At 45.1% G+C, this 14847-nt stretch overlaps 3 protein-coding genes across 3 annotated transcripts; 1 reads left to right on the top strand and 2 right to left on the bottom strand.

The window, feature by feature from the left end:
• Positions 1-2020: 2020 nt before the first annotated feature.
• Positions 2021-2272, bottom strand: SERLADRAFT_339754 (uncharacterized protein; the record flags this gene model as incomplete). The annotated part of the gene is made up of 1 exon (XM_007316464.1): positions 2021-2272. A coding segment is annotated over one exon (252 nt), but the record flags the coding sequence as incomplete, so codon positions are not given.
• A 4309-nt stretch (positions 2273-6581) lies between these two features.
• Positions 6582-9522, bottom strand: SERLADRAFT_463329 (uncharacterized protein; the record flags this gene model as incomplete). The annotated part of the gene is made up of 9 exons (XM_007316463.1): positions 6582-6997; positions 7068-7196; positions 7253-7303; positions 7362-7621; positions 7701-8018; positions 8073-8201; positions 8261-8374; positions 8427-8720; positions 8778-9522. 9 exons carry the CDS (start codon positions 9241-9243, stop codon positions 6833-6835), a joined length of 1926 nt encoding a protein of 641 aa, XP_007316525.1.
• Positions 9523-12290: 2768 nt separating this feature from the next.
• On the top strand, positions 12291-14843 carry SERLADRAFT_414423 (uncharacterized protein; the record flags this gene model as incomplete). The annotated part of the gene is made up of 10 exons (XM_007316462.1): positions 12291-12762; positions 12816-13106; positions 13254-13361; positions 13423-13551; positions 13605-13721; positions 13776-13976; positions 14046-14305; positions 14358-14408; positions 14462-14590; positions 14644-14843. The coding sequence occupies 10 exons, from the start codon at positions 12291-12293 to the stop codon at positions 14806-14808; spliced, it is 1923 nt and encodes a 640-aa protein (XP_007316524.1).
• Positions 14844-14847: the final 4 nt, after the last annotated feature.

Below are 14847 nucleotides of genomic sequence, written 5' to 3'. Positions count from 1 at the left end.
GCATAGCCTACTTCTCTTTTACTATATAAACCCCTGTATTTTACCTTGTAAAAACAACAAGAAATCCAATCCAGACTTCTTCTCTACTCTCAAGTTCACTACTCTACTACTTGTGATCCAGAGTGGTCACAACACTTCCCACTTCTACCACTGTTAACTGCTGTCATTGTCACTCGTCACTTTTGAAAGTGATTGTCATCCCCTTCGATTAGAGTCCTTCTGAGCACTACAGTTTGTGCGTCAGGAGCCTGCTATCACTGGGAACCTCGTCACCTCGTCATCCTTGTTGTTCTCAAACCTACCTTGTGCTACAATTAGCAAGGTAGTGCTCGTCTATACTCGCCACAAAGCCCCTATCTTTCTATATTCCAACTATCCCTCCTCCTCAAAACCCACACCCATACATCACTGGGTTTTACTTTGAAGGATCCTTATACATACCACCCCACGAACAACCAGAGCACCCACTGTTCTAGGAGGCAAAGCCCATAAACAAGTTCCGTGGAATCTGGGAGGATTGTGTGTTAGTTTGTTTTTGTGTGTGGTTTTCTAACTGCAGTTCTCATCATCGACACCGGCCGGCGGTTGGTGAGAATTCTTAGCCATGGCACATCTCAGACAGGATTTTACGTATTCCTGTACGTCTTTGACCATGCCAGGCCACATGTAGTTTCTGGAGATCAACTCCATTGTTCATTGCCACCCAGGGTGCCCAGCCACTGGAGTGTCATGATGTCTATCTATTGCCTTGATCCTTGCGGACTCAGGCACATAGATTTTGTTTTTAAAATGGAAGAGCCCGTCTTCCCATAAGTAGTTTTCATTGCCATCAAGGTGCGCCTTCTCTTCTGAGGGGATGTCTTTCTTGAAGGCTTCCAGAAAATCAGAATCCTGCCCGATTCTAACATTGGCAACCCTTGATTGGTCTATCAGGGTAACACCTTTGTTATCATCTTCTATACCGTTGGCATGATCCTCTCTTCTGGACAAAGTGTCCGCTTTTCCCATAGAGCTTCCAGGCTTATGAATTAATTTGTAATTAAACCTAGACAAGTACACCGCGTAGCGGGCCTGTCTCCGGTTCAAGTCTCAGGCTGTTATAAAATACTCCAGATTCTTATTATCAGTCCAAATTTCAAATTGGTGCCTAGCACCTTCTAAGTAGTGCCGCCAGTGCTCTAAAGCTCTAATGATGGCCAGCATCTTCTTATTGTAAATTTGATAGTTGCGCTCTGTAGGTGACAAACTATGCAATAAATAGGCACAAGGCCTCCAAAGATCGTCAGGGCATTTAATGGATAGAACAGCCCCAGTAGCAAAATCAGAAGAGTCGGTTTCTAGCTGGAACTCTTTGTCTAATTCTGGAAATGCTAATATGGGCACTGTTGTAAATGCCCGTTTAAGCTTATCAAAAGCTTCTTGTTCTTTGGCGCCCCAGTGCCAAACAATATCCTTTTTAGTGAGATTGTTTAACGGTCTCGTGATTTTTGCGAAGTTTTCGATAAACCTTCGGTAGAAATTTCCTAAGCCAAGGAAGGCCCTAACTCCTTTGACATGAGTAGGCTCTGGCCAGTCCAATATAGCTTGAACTTTCTCAGGATCCATCCTGATTCCATTCTGGCCTATGATCATACCGAGGAAGTCTACTTCCTTCACTTTAAAATTACATTTTTCAGGTTTGACGAATAGGTCCCGTTCCTGTAAGTGTCGGAGGACTTCTTGCATGATCCTGTCATGCTCAGCCTCTTTGTCCGACTTTGTAAATATCAACAAATTGTCAATGTAAATGACAACACAGTCTTCCATATCCGCAAAGATCTCGTTTATCATGCTCTGGAAGGTTGCCAGTGAATTGGTCAACCCAAAGAACATGACAAGGGGCTCGAAGGATTCTCGGTGGCACGTGAACGCGGCCTTCCAAGCATCTTCTTCTTTGATTCATACATTATTGTACCCCCCATCTAAGATCCATCTTTGTTAAGATCTTGGCACCAGCCAATTTATCTACTAGCTGACTGATCAAAGGCATCAAATACGCATTTTCAACCGTGCACTCATTCAAGTAATGATAGTCCATAATCATACACTTTTTACCATCCTTTTTAGGAATGAAGAACTCCAGGGACGTTATAGGGCTTTTGGAAGGTCTGATGTAACCCTTCCTAAGCTGTTCATCTATGAAATTTGATACCTCATCTCTTTCTAGAGCAGAAAGTGGTATCATGTGTCCTTTTCTCGGTTTGAAGGTGTCCTTCAATTCTATAGCATGGTCTCAAGGCTTAGCCTCTGGGAAGCGCTCTGATTTATGTTTTAAAAAGACTTTCCAGAAGTCATGGTACTCGGGAGGTACCAGCCTCTTAATCTCTTCCTCGGGTTTTACCTTGTCATTGTTATTGTCAATCTTTTCTAAAGATCTGAGCTCATAAACGTGACCAGCGTTTATTTTTTCAATACGCTCAGTTTGATGGACGCAACTTGGTTTACCCAAGTTTTCACACTCCTGAGGACAACGTGACAATGTGACAACCCCTGTCTGCCAGTTGATCTCAGGATTGTGTTTAAACAGCCAGGTCCAGCCCAAGATTAAATTAATCTTCCCTAGTTGGGTAGCTTTGGCGGTGACTCATTCTCTGTGTCCTTGGTACTCGACAACAAAAGAATATTTGTGCGTGATACAGCCACCCGCGTTAAGCATACCATCAACGTTATAGACAGGAATAGATACATCTAATTTTACAAGGGGGAGTCCAATTTGCTCTGCCCAAACCTGATCTATGAAGATGCCGTTAGCGCCTGAATCAAGCAGTGCACTGGTTGGGTGTACTATGCCCCGGGCAAGGTTTTCCACACCAACATCTAGACAGTGTCAATGATGAGAACTGCAGTTAGAAAACCACACACAAAAACAAACTAACACACAATCCTCCCAGATTCCACGGAACTTGTTTATGGGCTTTGCCTCCTAGAACAGTGGGTGCTCTGGTTGTTCGTGGGGTGGTATGTATAAGGATCCTTCAAAGTAAAACCCAGTGATGTATGGGTGTGGGTTTTGAGGAGGAGGGATAGTTGGAATATAGAAAGATAGGGGCTTTGTGGCGAGTATAGACGAGCACTACCTTGCTAATTGTAGCACAAGGTAGGTTTGAGAACAACAAGGATGACGAGGTGACGAGGTTCCCAGTGATAGCAGGCTCCTGACGCACAAACTGTAGTGCTCAGAAGGACTCTAATCGAAGGGGATGACAATCACTTTCAAAAGTGACGAGTGACAATGACAGCAGTTAACAGTGGTAGAAGTGGGAAGTGTTGTGACCACTCTGGATCACAAGTAGTAGAGTAGTGAACTTGAGAGTAGAGAAGAAGTCTGGATTGGATTTCTTGTTGTTTTTACAAGGTAAAATACAGGGGTTTATATAGTAAAAGAGAAGTAGGCTATGCACAGTATAGCTGTGCAAAAAGAATGAGAAAGAATATGAAGGAAGGAATGTACGCTGACGAATCCTGTGTAGGTAGTACAGGATAAGATTATCAAAAAAAGAAAAGAAAGGGATAGAACAATAAATGCTGTGAGTAATGTCACAGGTTTGTACAGCTATAAAGTAAAGTCCAATAGCAAAAAGAGAGCAGGAAGATCATGATGTCATGGGAAGATGCAGTAAAAAAAGGGCAAGGCAAAACACTATCAGTATCAACACAGTTCCTTTATTGTCAGTCAGGCATTCTAAAAAAATATGTGTCCATAAAAATGATTCAAAAATCAAAAATAATCGCACTGTAAATGAATGTTCTGCTGAAAAAAAAAGAAACTGGAGCCACCGGTCCACCACCTAGTCCAAATCTGATAGTTCCATGGCCTTACCAATGGACTGGTTGTGTTGGACCACCTGATCAAACGAGGGAGGGAGAGGAGTAGTTCCAATTTGGAACAAGTGAGTCCCAGGCAGCGTGTGGTAGGTGTAGCTGTAGCGAAGACGATGGACAAATGATAAGTGTACCCAAGTGAATGGGACAGCGATGAACATAGGCGACGCAAGGGGATGAACCTTCTCCAGCTCAAAAACTACCCACCCACGCTCCAACCAGGCAAGACGAGTGACCGATGTTTTGATAGTATATGATGGCAGATCGACGTCATGAAGATGGACCTGTTGCCCTATTTGGACCGGCCGCCGGGGCTTTGCTGATATCAGCAGTGGCACGTGGTAGTCAACAGATCGGCAACGGAAGCGGATAGGAAGTGGTGACATCAGAAATGGTGGGGGTGCAAATAAGATGAGGAGGAGGAGGGTGGAGGTGACGGAAAAGTGGATTAGAATGGGGATCCAGAAATGACCGTCAGGTGAGAATAAAAAGGAGAGGAAGGGGCCCATGGTGGGGCTAGGCAAAGGAAGGGGAGTAAGGGAAACGACAAAAGCGAGGGCACAATGCAATGTGTAGCCAGTGGCGACGCGAAAATTTGCCGAAATGCCGAAACACGGAAAGTACCGGATGGAAAAGCAAAGGTGAGCATGACTGGATTGCCTAATAGAGGTGGTGCTGATCAGCCACAAGTTCAAAAAGGGCAATATTAATTACTATTCCACGTGGCACTGTGCCTGTGTGGCGCAAAGGCGAGTCTTTTGAATATTCGCTTCATTATTGACACCTGTCCATGCTACCAATCAACTTTGGTGCATGACACCGGGACAGTGCATAGACCGGCCTGGACCGGTTGTAATCACCCAGGAAGGTGAAGAAGAGTTCGAAGTCGAACAAGTGGTGGATGCACACTTGAAGCGTGGAAAATTAGAGTTCCTAGTCCTATGGAGGGGCTATGGAGATGAGGACAGAACGTGGGAACCAGAAGCCCATCTGGACAATTCCCATGAAGCTGTTCGCGAATTTTATTCTAAGAATCCCTCGGCTCCTAGGAAGCTTAGAGGCATTGATTCAAACCTTTTTAATTCCCTTTTTCAACCTATGCCCGAAAATTTAACTACTACCTCTGGTATTTGGTCTTGCCTGGAAGTCGAGCCTTAGGAGGGGGGTAATGTTATAATACACAATTTTTGGACCTTTAATTTTCATTCTCCTCTTTAACCTTTTTCTGTAGTTTTCACACACTGTGCCATGCGGCACTTTCCCCTTTGTTCAAACTCCTCTTTCTTGCGCTACACTGTGTAACAACCAAGAGTTATTTACTCTGGCGCACACAGGAACACACTATAAAGAAGATGATGGGGAGTGGTTACCCCTTAGGCTGCAGTGAGTTAGTTGTGCTAGACAACAGGAGGACTCGCTGAGTCCTTCCCCATGTATTGCTCTTGTATATATACTAAAATACATGAGGTACTGTACAGTTGTAAATAAAGTTCAAAGTCCAATGTCTAGCATGTGACCCGGTCACATGATGAGTCTAGACACTGGTCAGGTGATGTGTCACATGACTGGTCATGTGACTATGAAAAGTCGAAAATGTAAAAAGTAAAGTAAATGGTCACATGATTGGTCATGTGACTTGGAAAATAAAAGTAGAAGTACAAAAGTGAAGTGTAAGTAGGTGTTGGTATGTTAATTGTAACACACTGCCTTTTCCTTATTTTTGGATACAACTCTCTCACGCAGTGGAGCTGGTCACACGGGTCATAAACCTAAGTGAAACTCAGCCGCTGCCCGAGAGGCTATAGAAATGACTGAGGTATTTCTATACTAAACCCCCTACTACTTATAGTCAGAGGTGCTACTCACTACAGTATAATGACTCCTAGGAGAACAATGGTGACTCCATGGAGTGGTGGCTATGCTCCATGGAGAACAATGGCTGCTTTGGCAGAGACCGGGTTTATCTGATTTTGTCAACAGGCAGTGCCCCTTGACATCATCAGCCACTGCCTCCATCAACTGTGCAGTACACATGTACAAACAACCCTGTAGTAGTAAATATACCCTAATAGATCAAGGAGACTCCTCAGCAAGTCCTCCTGTTGTATCCTCACAACTAACTTGTTGAAGCCTAAAGGGTAACCACTCCCTCGTCATCCTCTCTATAGCTTGTCTGAGTTGTGCGCCAGAGTAACAAACTCCTGGTTGTTACAGTCTAAGCCAAACTCCTTATTCAGCCATGATATCTGCTGAATGGCTGACAGGCCTGAACCATTGTTCTCTTTTGCATACTGCTTAAAGCCTTCTTGCAACTCATCATCTGGAGGGTCTGTGAACAGTCTCAGTGAAGCACAGCACAAAAAAAACCACACAAACAGTGTTTCTCTCCCCACTCATTTTGTCTGAATGAATTGGGCATTGAAGGCCGAGGTCTAAAAGGTTGTATTTTGTAGCTCGTCAATTATCTGAGCCTCAGCGACGGTTTGCAGATACAGTTCAAGTTGCAGGACAAAAATATGTTTGTACATATTAACTCAACTGAGTGCAAGTGAACCATGGACTTCCGGCCATTCCTACACGAGTCAGGTGGTGGTTTTGATGTTCAAGCAAAGGTGCATTTGAAAAAACATAACTACTGGGCATATTAATAATTCTGATCATCTGTGGTGTTGTTGATTGTCATCTGAATGACTCCTCCGCTCTTAAACAGGATTGAACAACTTGTTATAAAAGCATACCTCAGGCATCGAACAGCTAGCTCAAGATGAAGGAAGTACTGAATGTGGATACCACGAACTTCTGTTTGGGAGAATAAGAAAAACCTCAGTCCATTGCAAACTCAAACAATATAACATGGTACAATATAGCAAAGGCACCTAATGCGCGAGCATTGGGTGATCATTCCACATTTGGCACTGCAATTTGCCAGAGTAAGTGTGATAAGCAGTACGTAAGGAAAACTGCAGATCCTTCAGGGCATCTGGAGCCAGTATTCAAGGAGCTTGGGGAACCTGGGGGTACCCAAACCAGTGACGGGGTCCCATCCAGGAGTGGAGTTGAAGCCTAGAGTACCACAGCCTGGGTTCGAGCCGTTGGTGATATCGTTGAAGGCGTCAGAGAAGTTACTCGAGTATATCTAATCAAGGGACAACGTGAATTAGAATTAGAGGAGAGTACACGAGCAATCCTCCATAAAAACAACGTACGGTAGGGTTGATGAATCCGATGGGTTTCTTGTTCGTAGCAAGTCGTGCGTCATTGACCATGGTCAAGATGGCACCAACGACGGGAGACGAAGCAGAAGTGCCATAAACAAGGCTGAAGTTGCCGTCAATCTGTGAGACGGAGAAGTTATCAGGAAGACTCCACAAGGGGGAAAATAACATCTCACAGCGACTACGTAGTTAGCTCCATTAGCAGAAAGATCTGGGAAAGCGCGGGACTAGAGAAAACCGAAGGATGAGCCATTGCATCATATATGAGATAAGGTCGAATTTCACCGTTCCCGTTGAGTTCCAAATGCTATCAGGATATGAAGGGGGGTAGTTCTTCAAGTAGCTTGCCACGGCGTCTTTCTGGTAATCAGGGATGGCGAAGTAGTTGCTGAAGCCTCCACTGGAATAAATGACCTGTTCGCATGCGCTTTCTGGCTCGAGCACGCTGGAGTTGGGGCTGACTTGCGTCGCTCCAACGGAGGTGACATACGGACAGGTGCCAGGGAAAGTGGGGTTGAAGACCTTGCCACCTGGGGTTTCAGTGCCTGTGGAATTCAGCCGTAAACCTAAGCCCACAGACGACGCCCACCTCCGCATCTCATATATCACACTAGAAAAACTCACCATTAGGGTTCAAGCAGAAGCCAGCATTACCTGCGACACCATTGTCACCAGAGCTGTACAAGACGGTAACACCCATTAGTCCAAGTTTTGCATATTCAGCGCATTGACGGGCAGCATAGAACGGGGTAATATCTGCCTCATTGTAACCATATGAAGTGGTTATAACATTTGCAGGCTTGACTGTGCCACAGTCTTGCGGTTTGTCGTATCCGCCAGGCTGGGTGTCCGGATACATAGAGTCTTGTGAAGGATCGTCGCCGCCCTCAAACGTGCAATATGAGCCATCTATCGCATCGAGGAAGTTGTTGAATGATGCGCCTGTAGAGTATCCTTGGTTAAAAAGACTGCATACAAAAAGGCACTGGATCGTACCTATGTTAATATCTCCAACTTGATACATAGTGACGTTCTGTTTGGATGTGACTAATGTCATGCCATACTGCAAGTCAAGGTTGGATTCTCCGTTGTCCGCAAAGCCTTTGTTTGTGGTTTGAATGATGCCTAAGACAGATATTGCTCGTTAATGTAACAGTCAATGATAAAACATATTTGAATAGTACCTCCGTCAATTGAAATTGTGTTGGGGGCGAACTGAGCGCTGTTAAGAATATTGGCATATTTTTCAGCAAAGAGATCCATATCACTCTGAAGATAGGCTTCGGGAGTGTATTCCACTGCGAATGTGCCTGAGTAAAGAGCAGGTTTAAGATGCGAAGTACAACTTACCGATACCAAAACTGTTTTTTGATGTGGCAACAGGATCATAGACTAAGCCGTACAGAGCACGGAGACAGGCGGGAGTAATTTGCTTGTCGCAGTTTTCGAGTTCACCGACCAGACCCAGGAGATCGTCGACAGTACCCGTGGTCTTCGGACCATTACCACTGCCAGGTAGTCCAACTCGAGTAGGATCACTAACGGGGTCCGATCGCTTCGATAATTTGGCATCAAAGTGGACGGTGGGGGTGACAAAGTCGACATGAGGTGTGATGTGAGCAGGTAGGTGGTAACTCTCGCAGGCTATGATAATGGTGATCGCAATTAGGAATGTCGGGTTTGATGAAAAAAATCACCCACCAATGTGTTCTTTGCCAGTCTCATGTTTATACACGTGATAGTCGGCTTGCAAAAGAGCCTCTGCCTCTTCAATGGTAGCCTTGACTTCAATCCATCCTTTGGTGCGTGTCAGTTTGATGCGCTCGGGCTCAAGACCACTTTGCATGAGCCAGGAGCGAATAGCATCGACAGAATCATGGCTAGGAGCAAATTTAGCTGCTATTTCAGCAGCAGTCCAATGATTCCCATAGTTGGAGGATCCAGGTAGTGAAATATCGTAGAGATATTCGCCGATATTCTCAATGTTACTTTGGGCGATAGCAAAACGTAGAGGGATAATGGCTGCAGAGTTGTGTTTACCAGCGCGAGACCATCCTTGCGGTGCACTGCTTCGCTTTTCGTGTAAGACGTAGGGTGATATAACGGGATCAGCCAAGGAAACGACGGCAAGGGCTAATGAAACGAGTGGAAGGAGTAAAGAGCGCATTTTACAAGAGCAGATTCGAGAAAGAGAGCTAGCTTGGACTGAGGGCTGAAGGACATTTTATATAACCAGGCACTGTAAAGTGAGCGCTTGGCTGTGTTATGTTATGGCATCGAGATTTGATCGTTCCATACGAATATTCGACGCAGATCTATTTCGAGACAACAACACAAACGTGATGCCTTAGAGCTTCGCTGTTGACTCGTCCTTGACGCCGTGACAGAAGGATAGCTATGATCTAGAAAACGCATGAGGACGTCGAGAACAAGAAATGGTCTGTTGAACCGTATGTACCTCTCTATTTCTCATGCGTGTGCGCCTCAGGTCGGGTTCTGCCGCTCTTCGCTTTCAGCCATTTACTACTAAAGACCGTTTAGACCCTTTTAAATTTTATGATAGCGATAACGTATATTACTGAATAATGCTTAGATCTTATCTCCATGTATCGACCAGGCTCGATCGAGCTTGTTGCTGTGCCGCATCAACTATAAGGTCAGATGGTGATATCCATCTTCCAGTTAGAGGTCAGAAAATAATGTAGTTTCACTGGAATCTCGTGAAAGTTTAATGCGGACGTGTTTTCACGGTAGCGTAAAACATGCAGTATTTTCAAGCAGTACTAAGAGCAATCTGATTCATTGACGCTCCTGGATCCGTCGTTATGCAGTTACAAAGACCTATTGCACTTAGTATATGGAAGGTAGTAGTGAGTGAGTCAGCCTTTAAACGAAGATGCTGTATCATGCATATTCCACACACCTTGCACATTACTGAGTAAATAAGACGGTGCAAAGTTAACGAAGCTATTGTATATCTGTCTGATGTGACTTGATACAACCGAAAGTTCAAGTGTGGAGCATATCAAAGAAGTCGTGGAACTCATCAAAGGGCCCTTATATCACCATACCCATACCTCTTCCTCGGTGCAATGTATTGCCGGCCATATGAAGTAGGCGTCCTCTTTACGTTTATTACATGCAGCTTCTGCAGGGTACACAACAGCAGATTCTAAACTTCTTCACTCCGGCTCTGAGGATTAGCAGTGAGTAGCACCTTACCAAAAAGAACTTAGCCGGGTTTCTGGTTCAAAGGATGATAGCTACTTCGGGTTTCAAACCATTTCCCGCCTCAGCATCTTGAAACGCGCGCCTCAGAAGACACGAGTCACAAATAAATATCACTCTTCCACTGATTATCATTTTGAGCGTGTACGCAGCGACTGCAGATAATAGCACTGTGAGTGTATTTACCATCGATTTCAGAGTGGTGGCTTGATATGAAATGTATATATGCGCTCTCGGTTCCAGTGGTGCCACGTGGATAATATATAGCGGGAGTTCGACACAGTTGATCAGCTATTCGACTTTGATGAGGTGACAGAAGACGACGATAACAGAAGATCACAAACTGAAAGGATACGGGCATCCCTTCCCATGCATCCAGAACATCAACTGGGATATAGATAACTATGGCGATGGATGACAATTGCAGCCTCGCATTTGTGTGAGAACTGTGTCTGAAGGAAGCCAAATGTGTCTGCTATTATGTTGTCGAGTAAGGTCAGATTTCCTTGAGCTCCTCAAATAAATTCCATTGGCGTACATATAATCCTAGACACGCGTCAATAAGAAAAGAAGTCTTTTTTCTTCCACACACTGTATCGATATATCGTTGAATGTGGAACCGCAGTGCAAGTTTATTTTTCCCAGACCGGACATTTTCCGGATGGCACACCGGGTAAGTAGGCCGCCCTCGCTCGCCGTTGATAGTTTTTCCTAGCTGCTTCATTAGTTTTACTGAACAGCGTAATCACTAGATGATGTATCAGCGGCAGCTACTGTCTTCAACATCGCAGGACAGCGTTCGTATTCTGTTGTAAGTAGTATCATGATGTTGATGAGCCCATTGATTTGGTCGCCAACTTCACCGAAAAAAGCTTCGAGGATTGTTGTACTGTGAGCTTGTTGGAAGATGTTTGTGAAGAAAATAAAAACAATTGTAAAGATAGTGCCGTTCGTACTGATAAAAACGTATGCATGAGGATGAGATTAACAACAAGTAAGCTTCGTAACAACTACACAAGCGCCCAATATTAATGAACTTGAAGCGTACCCACGCTTGGGCCAACCTTACATTAGCTGTTATTCTTACAGCGCACACGACCTGTTTGCTCAAGTCATATATGCATGACTCTACTCTCAGCTGTGGTTTACCGGGTTCGCCATAACTGAATGCTACACTGGCATTTACGATACCGGACGATTTCTTTCCACACACAAACTTCCATCGGAAGCTCAAGAGCATCGTGACACCCATTGTTATCATGGAGGGGCTGGTGCTCGAGAGTCATGCGCCTCTTGAGCGGCCAAGGTCCTCCCATTTAGTCAGGCTATGATGATGTCGGGCAAGGTAACGTGAAGCTCCCAGGTTTACCATTTCCAATCACTTATCTTCGTCGATCAAGAAACACAATCCTAATTTGACCGCTGCTCCCAACTACTTAACGCTGCGAACTAGTGCCCCCTCAGTTGACAACGACTGAGTTCCATAATAAGGACTTTAGGTCCTTGACAGGTCCTGCGAAGAAGCCATATATCCTTTACCGACTTGAATCCTAAGCACAAGTTATTTCTGGTAGGGCTTAGCCTCGTCGTATTCCCATGAGGCTTCTATTTAAATCACTGTCCGCAATAACCAATGAAAGCCAGTCGCAGTGATATCCTCCGAAAGCTTTGCGGGTTTACCAGGATCAACTACGAATATCACATCCAGCCTAGCAGGGTCTGCAGGATGAGTTTTCATGCACAACTTTGTTCTTGAATGCTCGCCGTAATTACGAACACTATCGCGGAGCTTCTGTCGCGAAGCGTTCTTATCAAGTATGGTCGGCCTCCTCCACTTGTAGGTGTGAGATCGTTGGTTCTCACCGTGCACATGCTAGGCTCAGAGACCTTATTTTGGACCTGACCACGCTGGCTCTGACATTCCGTCCCCACAGACGTCCTATTTAACAAGGCGTTCCTTCGTCCTATGTATTCAGGGTACTCCCCATGGCCAACATGCGGTCACTTATCTCCTTCATTGTTCTCAGCTTGGGTCTTCTTGCTGCGGCCGAATCCCCAATCTCCCCGTATAATCTGCACGAGAAACGTACACACATCCCAGCAGAATGGTCGCTGCAGCGGAGGCACGAGCCGACATCCGTTCTCCCTTTGCGGTTTGCTCTTACTCAGAGCAACATGGACAATTTAGAAGAACTTTTGATGGATGTTTCTCATCCAAAGTCTTCAAACTATGGAAACCATTGGACCCCGGGACAGGTTTTGAAAACATTTGCTCCAAGTGAGGAAACTATCTCAGCCGTACGGAACTGGATCCTCGAGAACGGTTTCGAGGAAGAGCGTGTCAAAGTCGCTTCGAACAAAGGGTGGATCGAGGTAGATGCCACCACTGAGGAGGCAGAGCGTCTTTTGCAAACAGAATACAATCTTTACACTCACTCCACAGGGAAGAACCATGTTGGTAAGTTCACAACATCATCGATCTTGTAAATCGTCATTGAAACATATATGTAGCTTGCAATGCTTATCACCTCCCATATCATATTCAGCCTCACGTTGATTTTGTTACTCCCACTGTGCACTTCGACGCTAAGATAACCCGACGTTCCGATGAGCCAGCTCGTTCGATAGGACAGCCTATTTTCGGTAGCTCACCTAAAACTACTGGCGCGGTTGATGACGCTGTTTTAATCAGCCCTACTGATGTTTCAACTTGTGACGAGTATATCACTCCTGCTTGTTTGAGAGCCCTGTACAGTTTCAACTACACGCCAGTTGCCACTTCGAAGAATAGTTATGGAATTGGTGAGTGCTTTTTTTTTCGCTGATTATTGCTTGGATGGTTGTGTAAGTCTTGGGATTTGGACGTGGTATAAAGAGCTGAAGAGACTTTTATTCCCATTCTATCACGTTTTCTACCCTCTTAAAGACTAGAGCTGACATTTTTTAAAGTTGAATACACCCCCGAGGCATACCTTCAGACCGACATAAATCTGTTTGCCATGAACTTCTCTGAGGGTCTCTATGGAAAGGCGCCTTACATGGTTTCTATTGATGGAGGTGGGTTCGTTAAATTGATCCAGTCCCTGATTTCCCGTTAACTGTCCTCTATCTATCTTAGGTTACGCACAAACAGAATATCAGAACTTTAGCTACAACGGCGAGTCCGACCTTGACTTGCAGTATGGCATGGATCTCGTTACACCCGCACAGCAAGTTACACTGTATCAAGTTGGAGATATGGTAGAAGGTACGGTGCTACATTTCTGACATAAATATCTTGGCTCAAATGCGAGTTAAAAGGTGCTTCTTTCAACAACTTCCTCGACGCGCTCGATGGCTCGTACTGCACATTCGAGGGTGGCGATGACTATACCCAGGATTCTAAGTATCCAGACACGGCACCCGGTGGTTATGATGGTAACATATTTTTATCATACCATACATTCCAGCTTGACGATATGTATCATTAAGGACCCGAGGCATGCGGTACTGCTACACCAACTTATGTTATATCTACGTCTTACGCATACGACGAGGCCGACCTTACGCCATTCTACAGCGCACGCCAGTGCGCAGAGTACGCCAAGCTCGGTCTGATGGGTGTGACCATCTTGTATAGTTCTGGTGATTACGGTGTCGCTGGTAATGGTGGGTTATGCTTGAACCCTAACGGTACGTGTTATCAGCACCTTGCAGAGTAATGACGAGTTTTGATGTACCTTATTTTTTCCATCCCACTAGGCACTCAAACCTTGGATGGAACGATGTTTAATCCTACCTTCCCCGGTACTTGTCCATATATTACCTCAGTGGGTGCTACCCAGGTGAATCCTGGCTCCACTGTTTATGAGCCCGAGGGTGCATGCGAACAAGTTATCTACTCGGGAGGTGGATTCAGTAACTACTTTGCGATGCCCAGCTATCAGAAGGAGGCCGTTGATTACTATCTGGCAAATTACTACCCCGATTACCCCGCCACTATGTGGAACTCCACTGGAATAGTACGTTACCATCCAATCGCCTGTAGATTTGTATTCATGCTCCTCGATGTAGTCTCGTGCATATCCAGATATTGCTGCAAATGGGGCGAACTATGTTGTAGCTGTAAGATTTTCTGATTTTATCCTTATTTTACATATCTCATTTATAATCTCTAGATCGATGGCGCATTTGAGCTCGTTTACGGAACCTCGTGTTCATCACCTGTCAGTGGTGCAATCTTCACCATGATCAACGACGCCCGTCTGGCTGCTGGTAAAAGCTCTATTGGCTTCATTAACCCCACAGTATGTTTTCCTCCAGTGTTGGTCCGTCGCTGCTGAATTACATGTTCTACCAGATCTATTCCACCGACTTCAGCGGTTTGTTCAACGACATCACTATGGGCGACAACCCTGGTTGTGGTACAAACGGTTACAATGCTACTCCTGGGTGGGATCCTGTCACCGGACTGGGTACTCTTAATTTCGACAAGCTGGTGGCTCAGTGGTTGACCCTCCCCTGAGAATATGAATGTTAAGACATAGAAGGGAATCGTAACAAT

This window comes from Serpula lacrymans, assembly GCF_000218685.1.
Source record: "Serpula lacrymans var. lacrymans S7.9 unplaced genomic scaffold SERLAscaffold_5, whole genome shotgun sequence".
NCBI classification, from domain to species: Eukaryota; Fungi; Basidiomycota; class Agaricomycetes; order Boletales; family Serpulaceae; genus Serpula; species Serpula lacrymans.
This window is presented reverse-complemented; position numbering and strand designations above follow the sequence as displayed.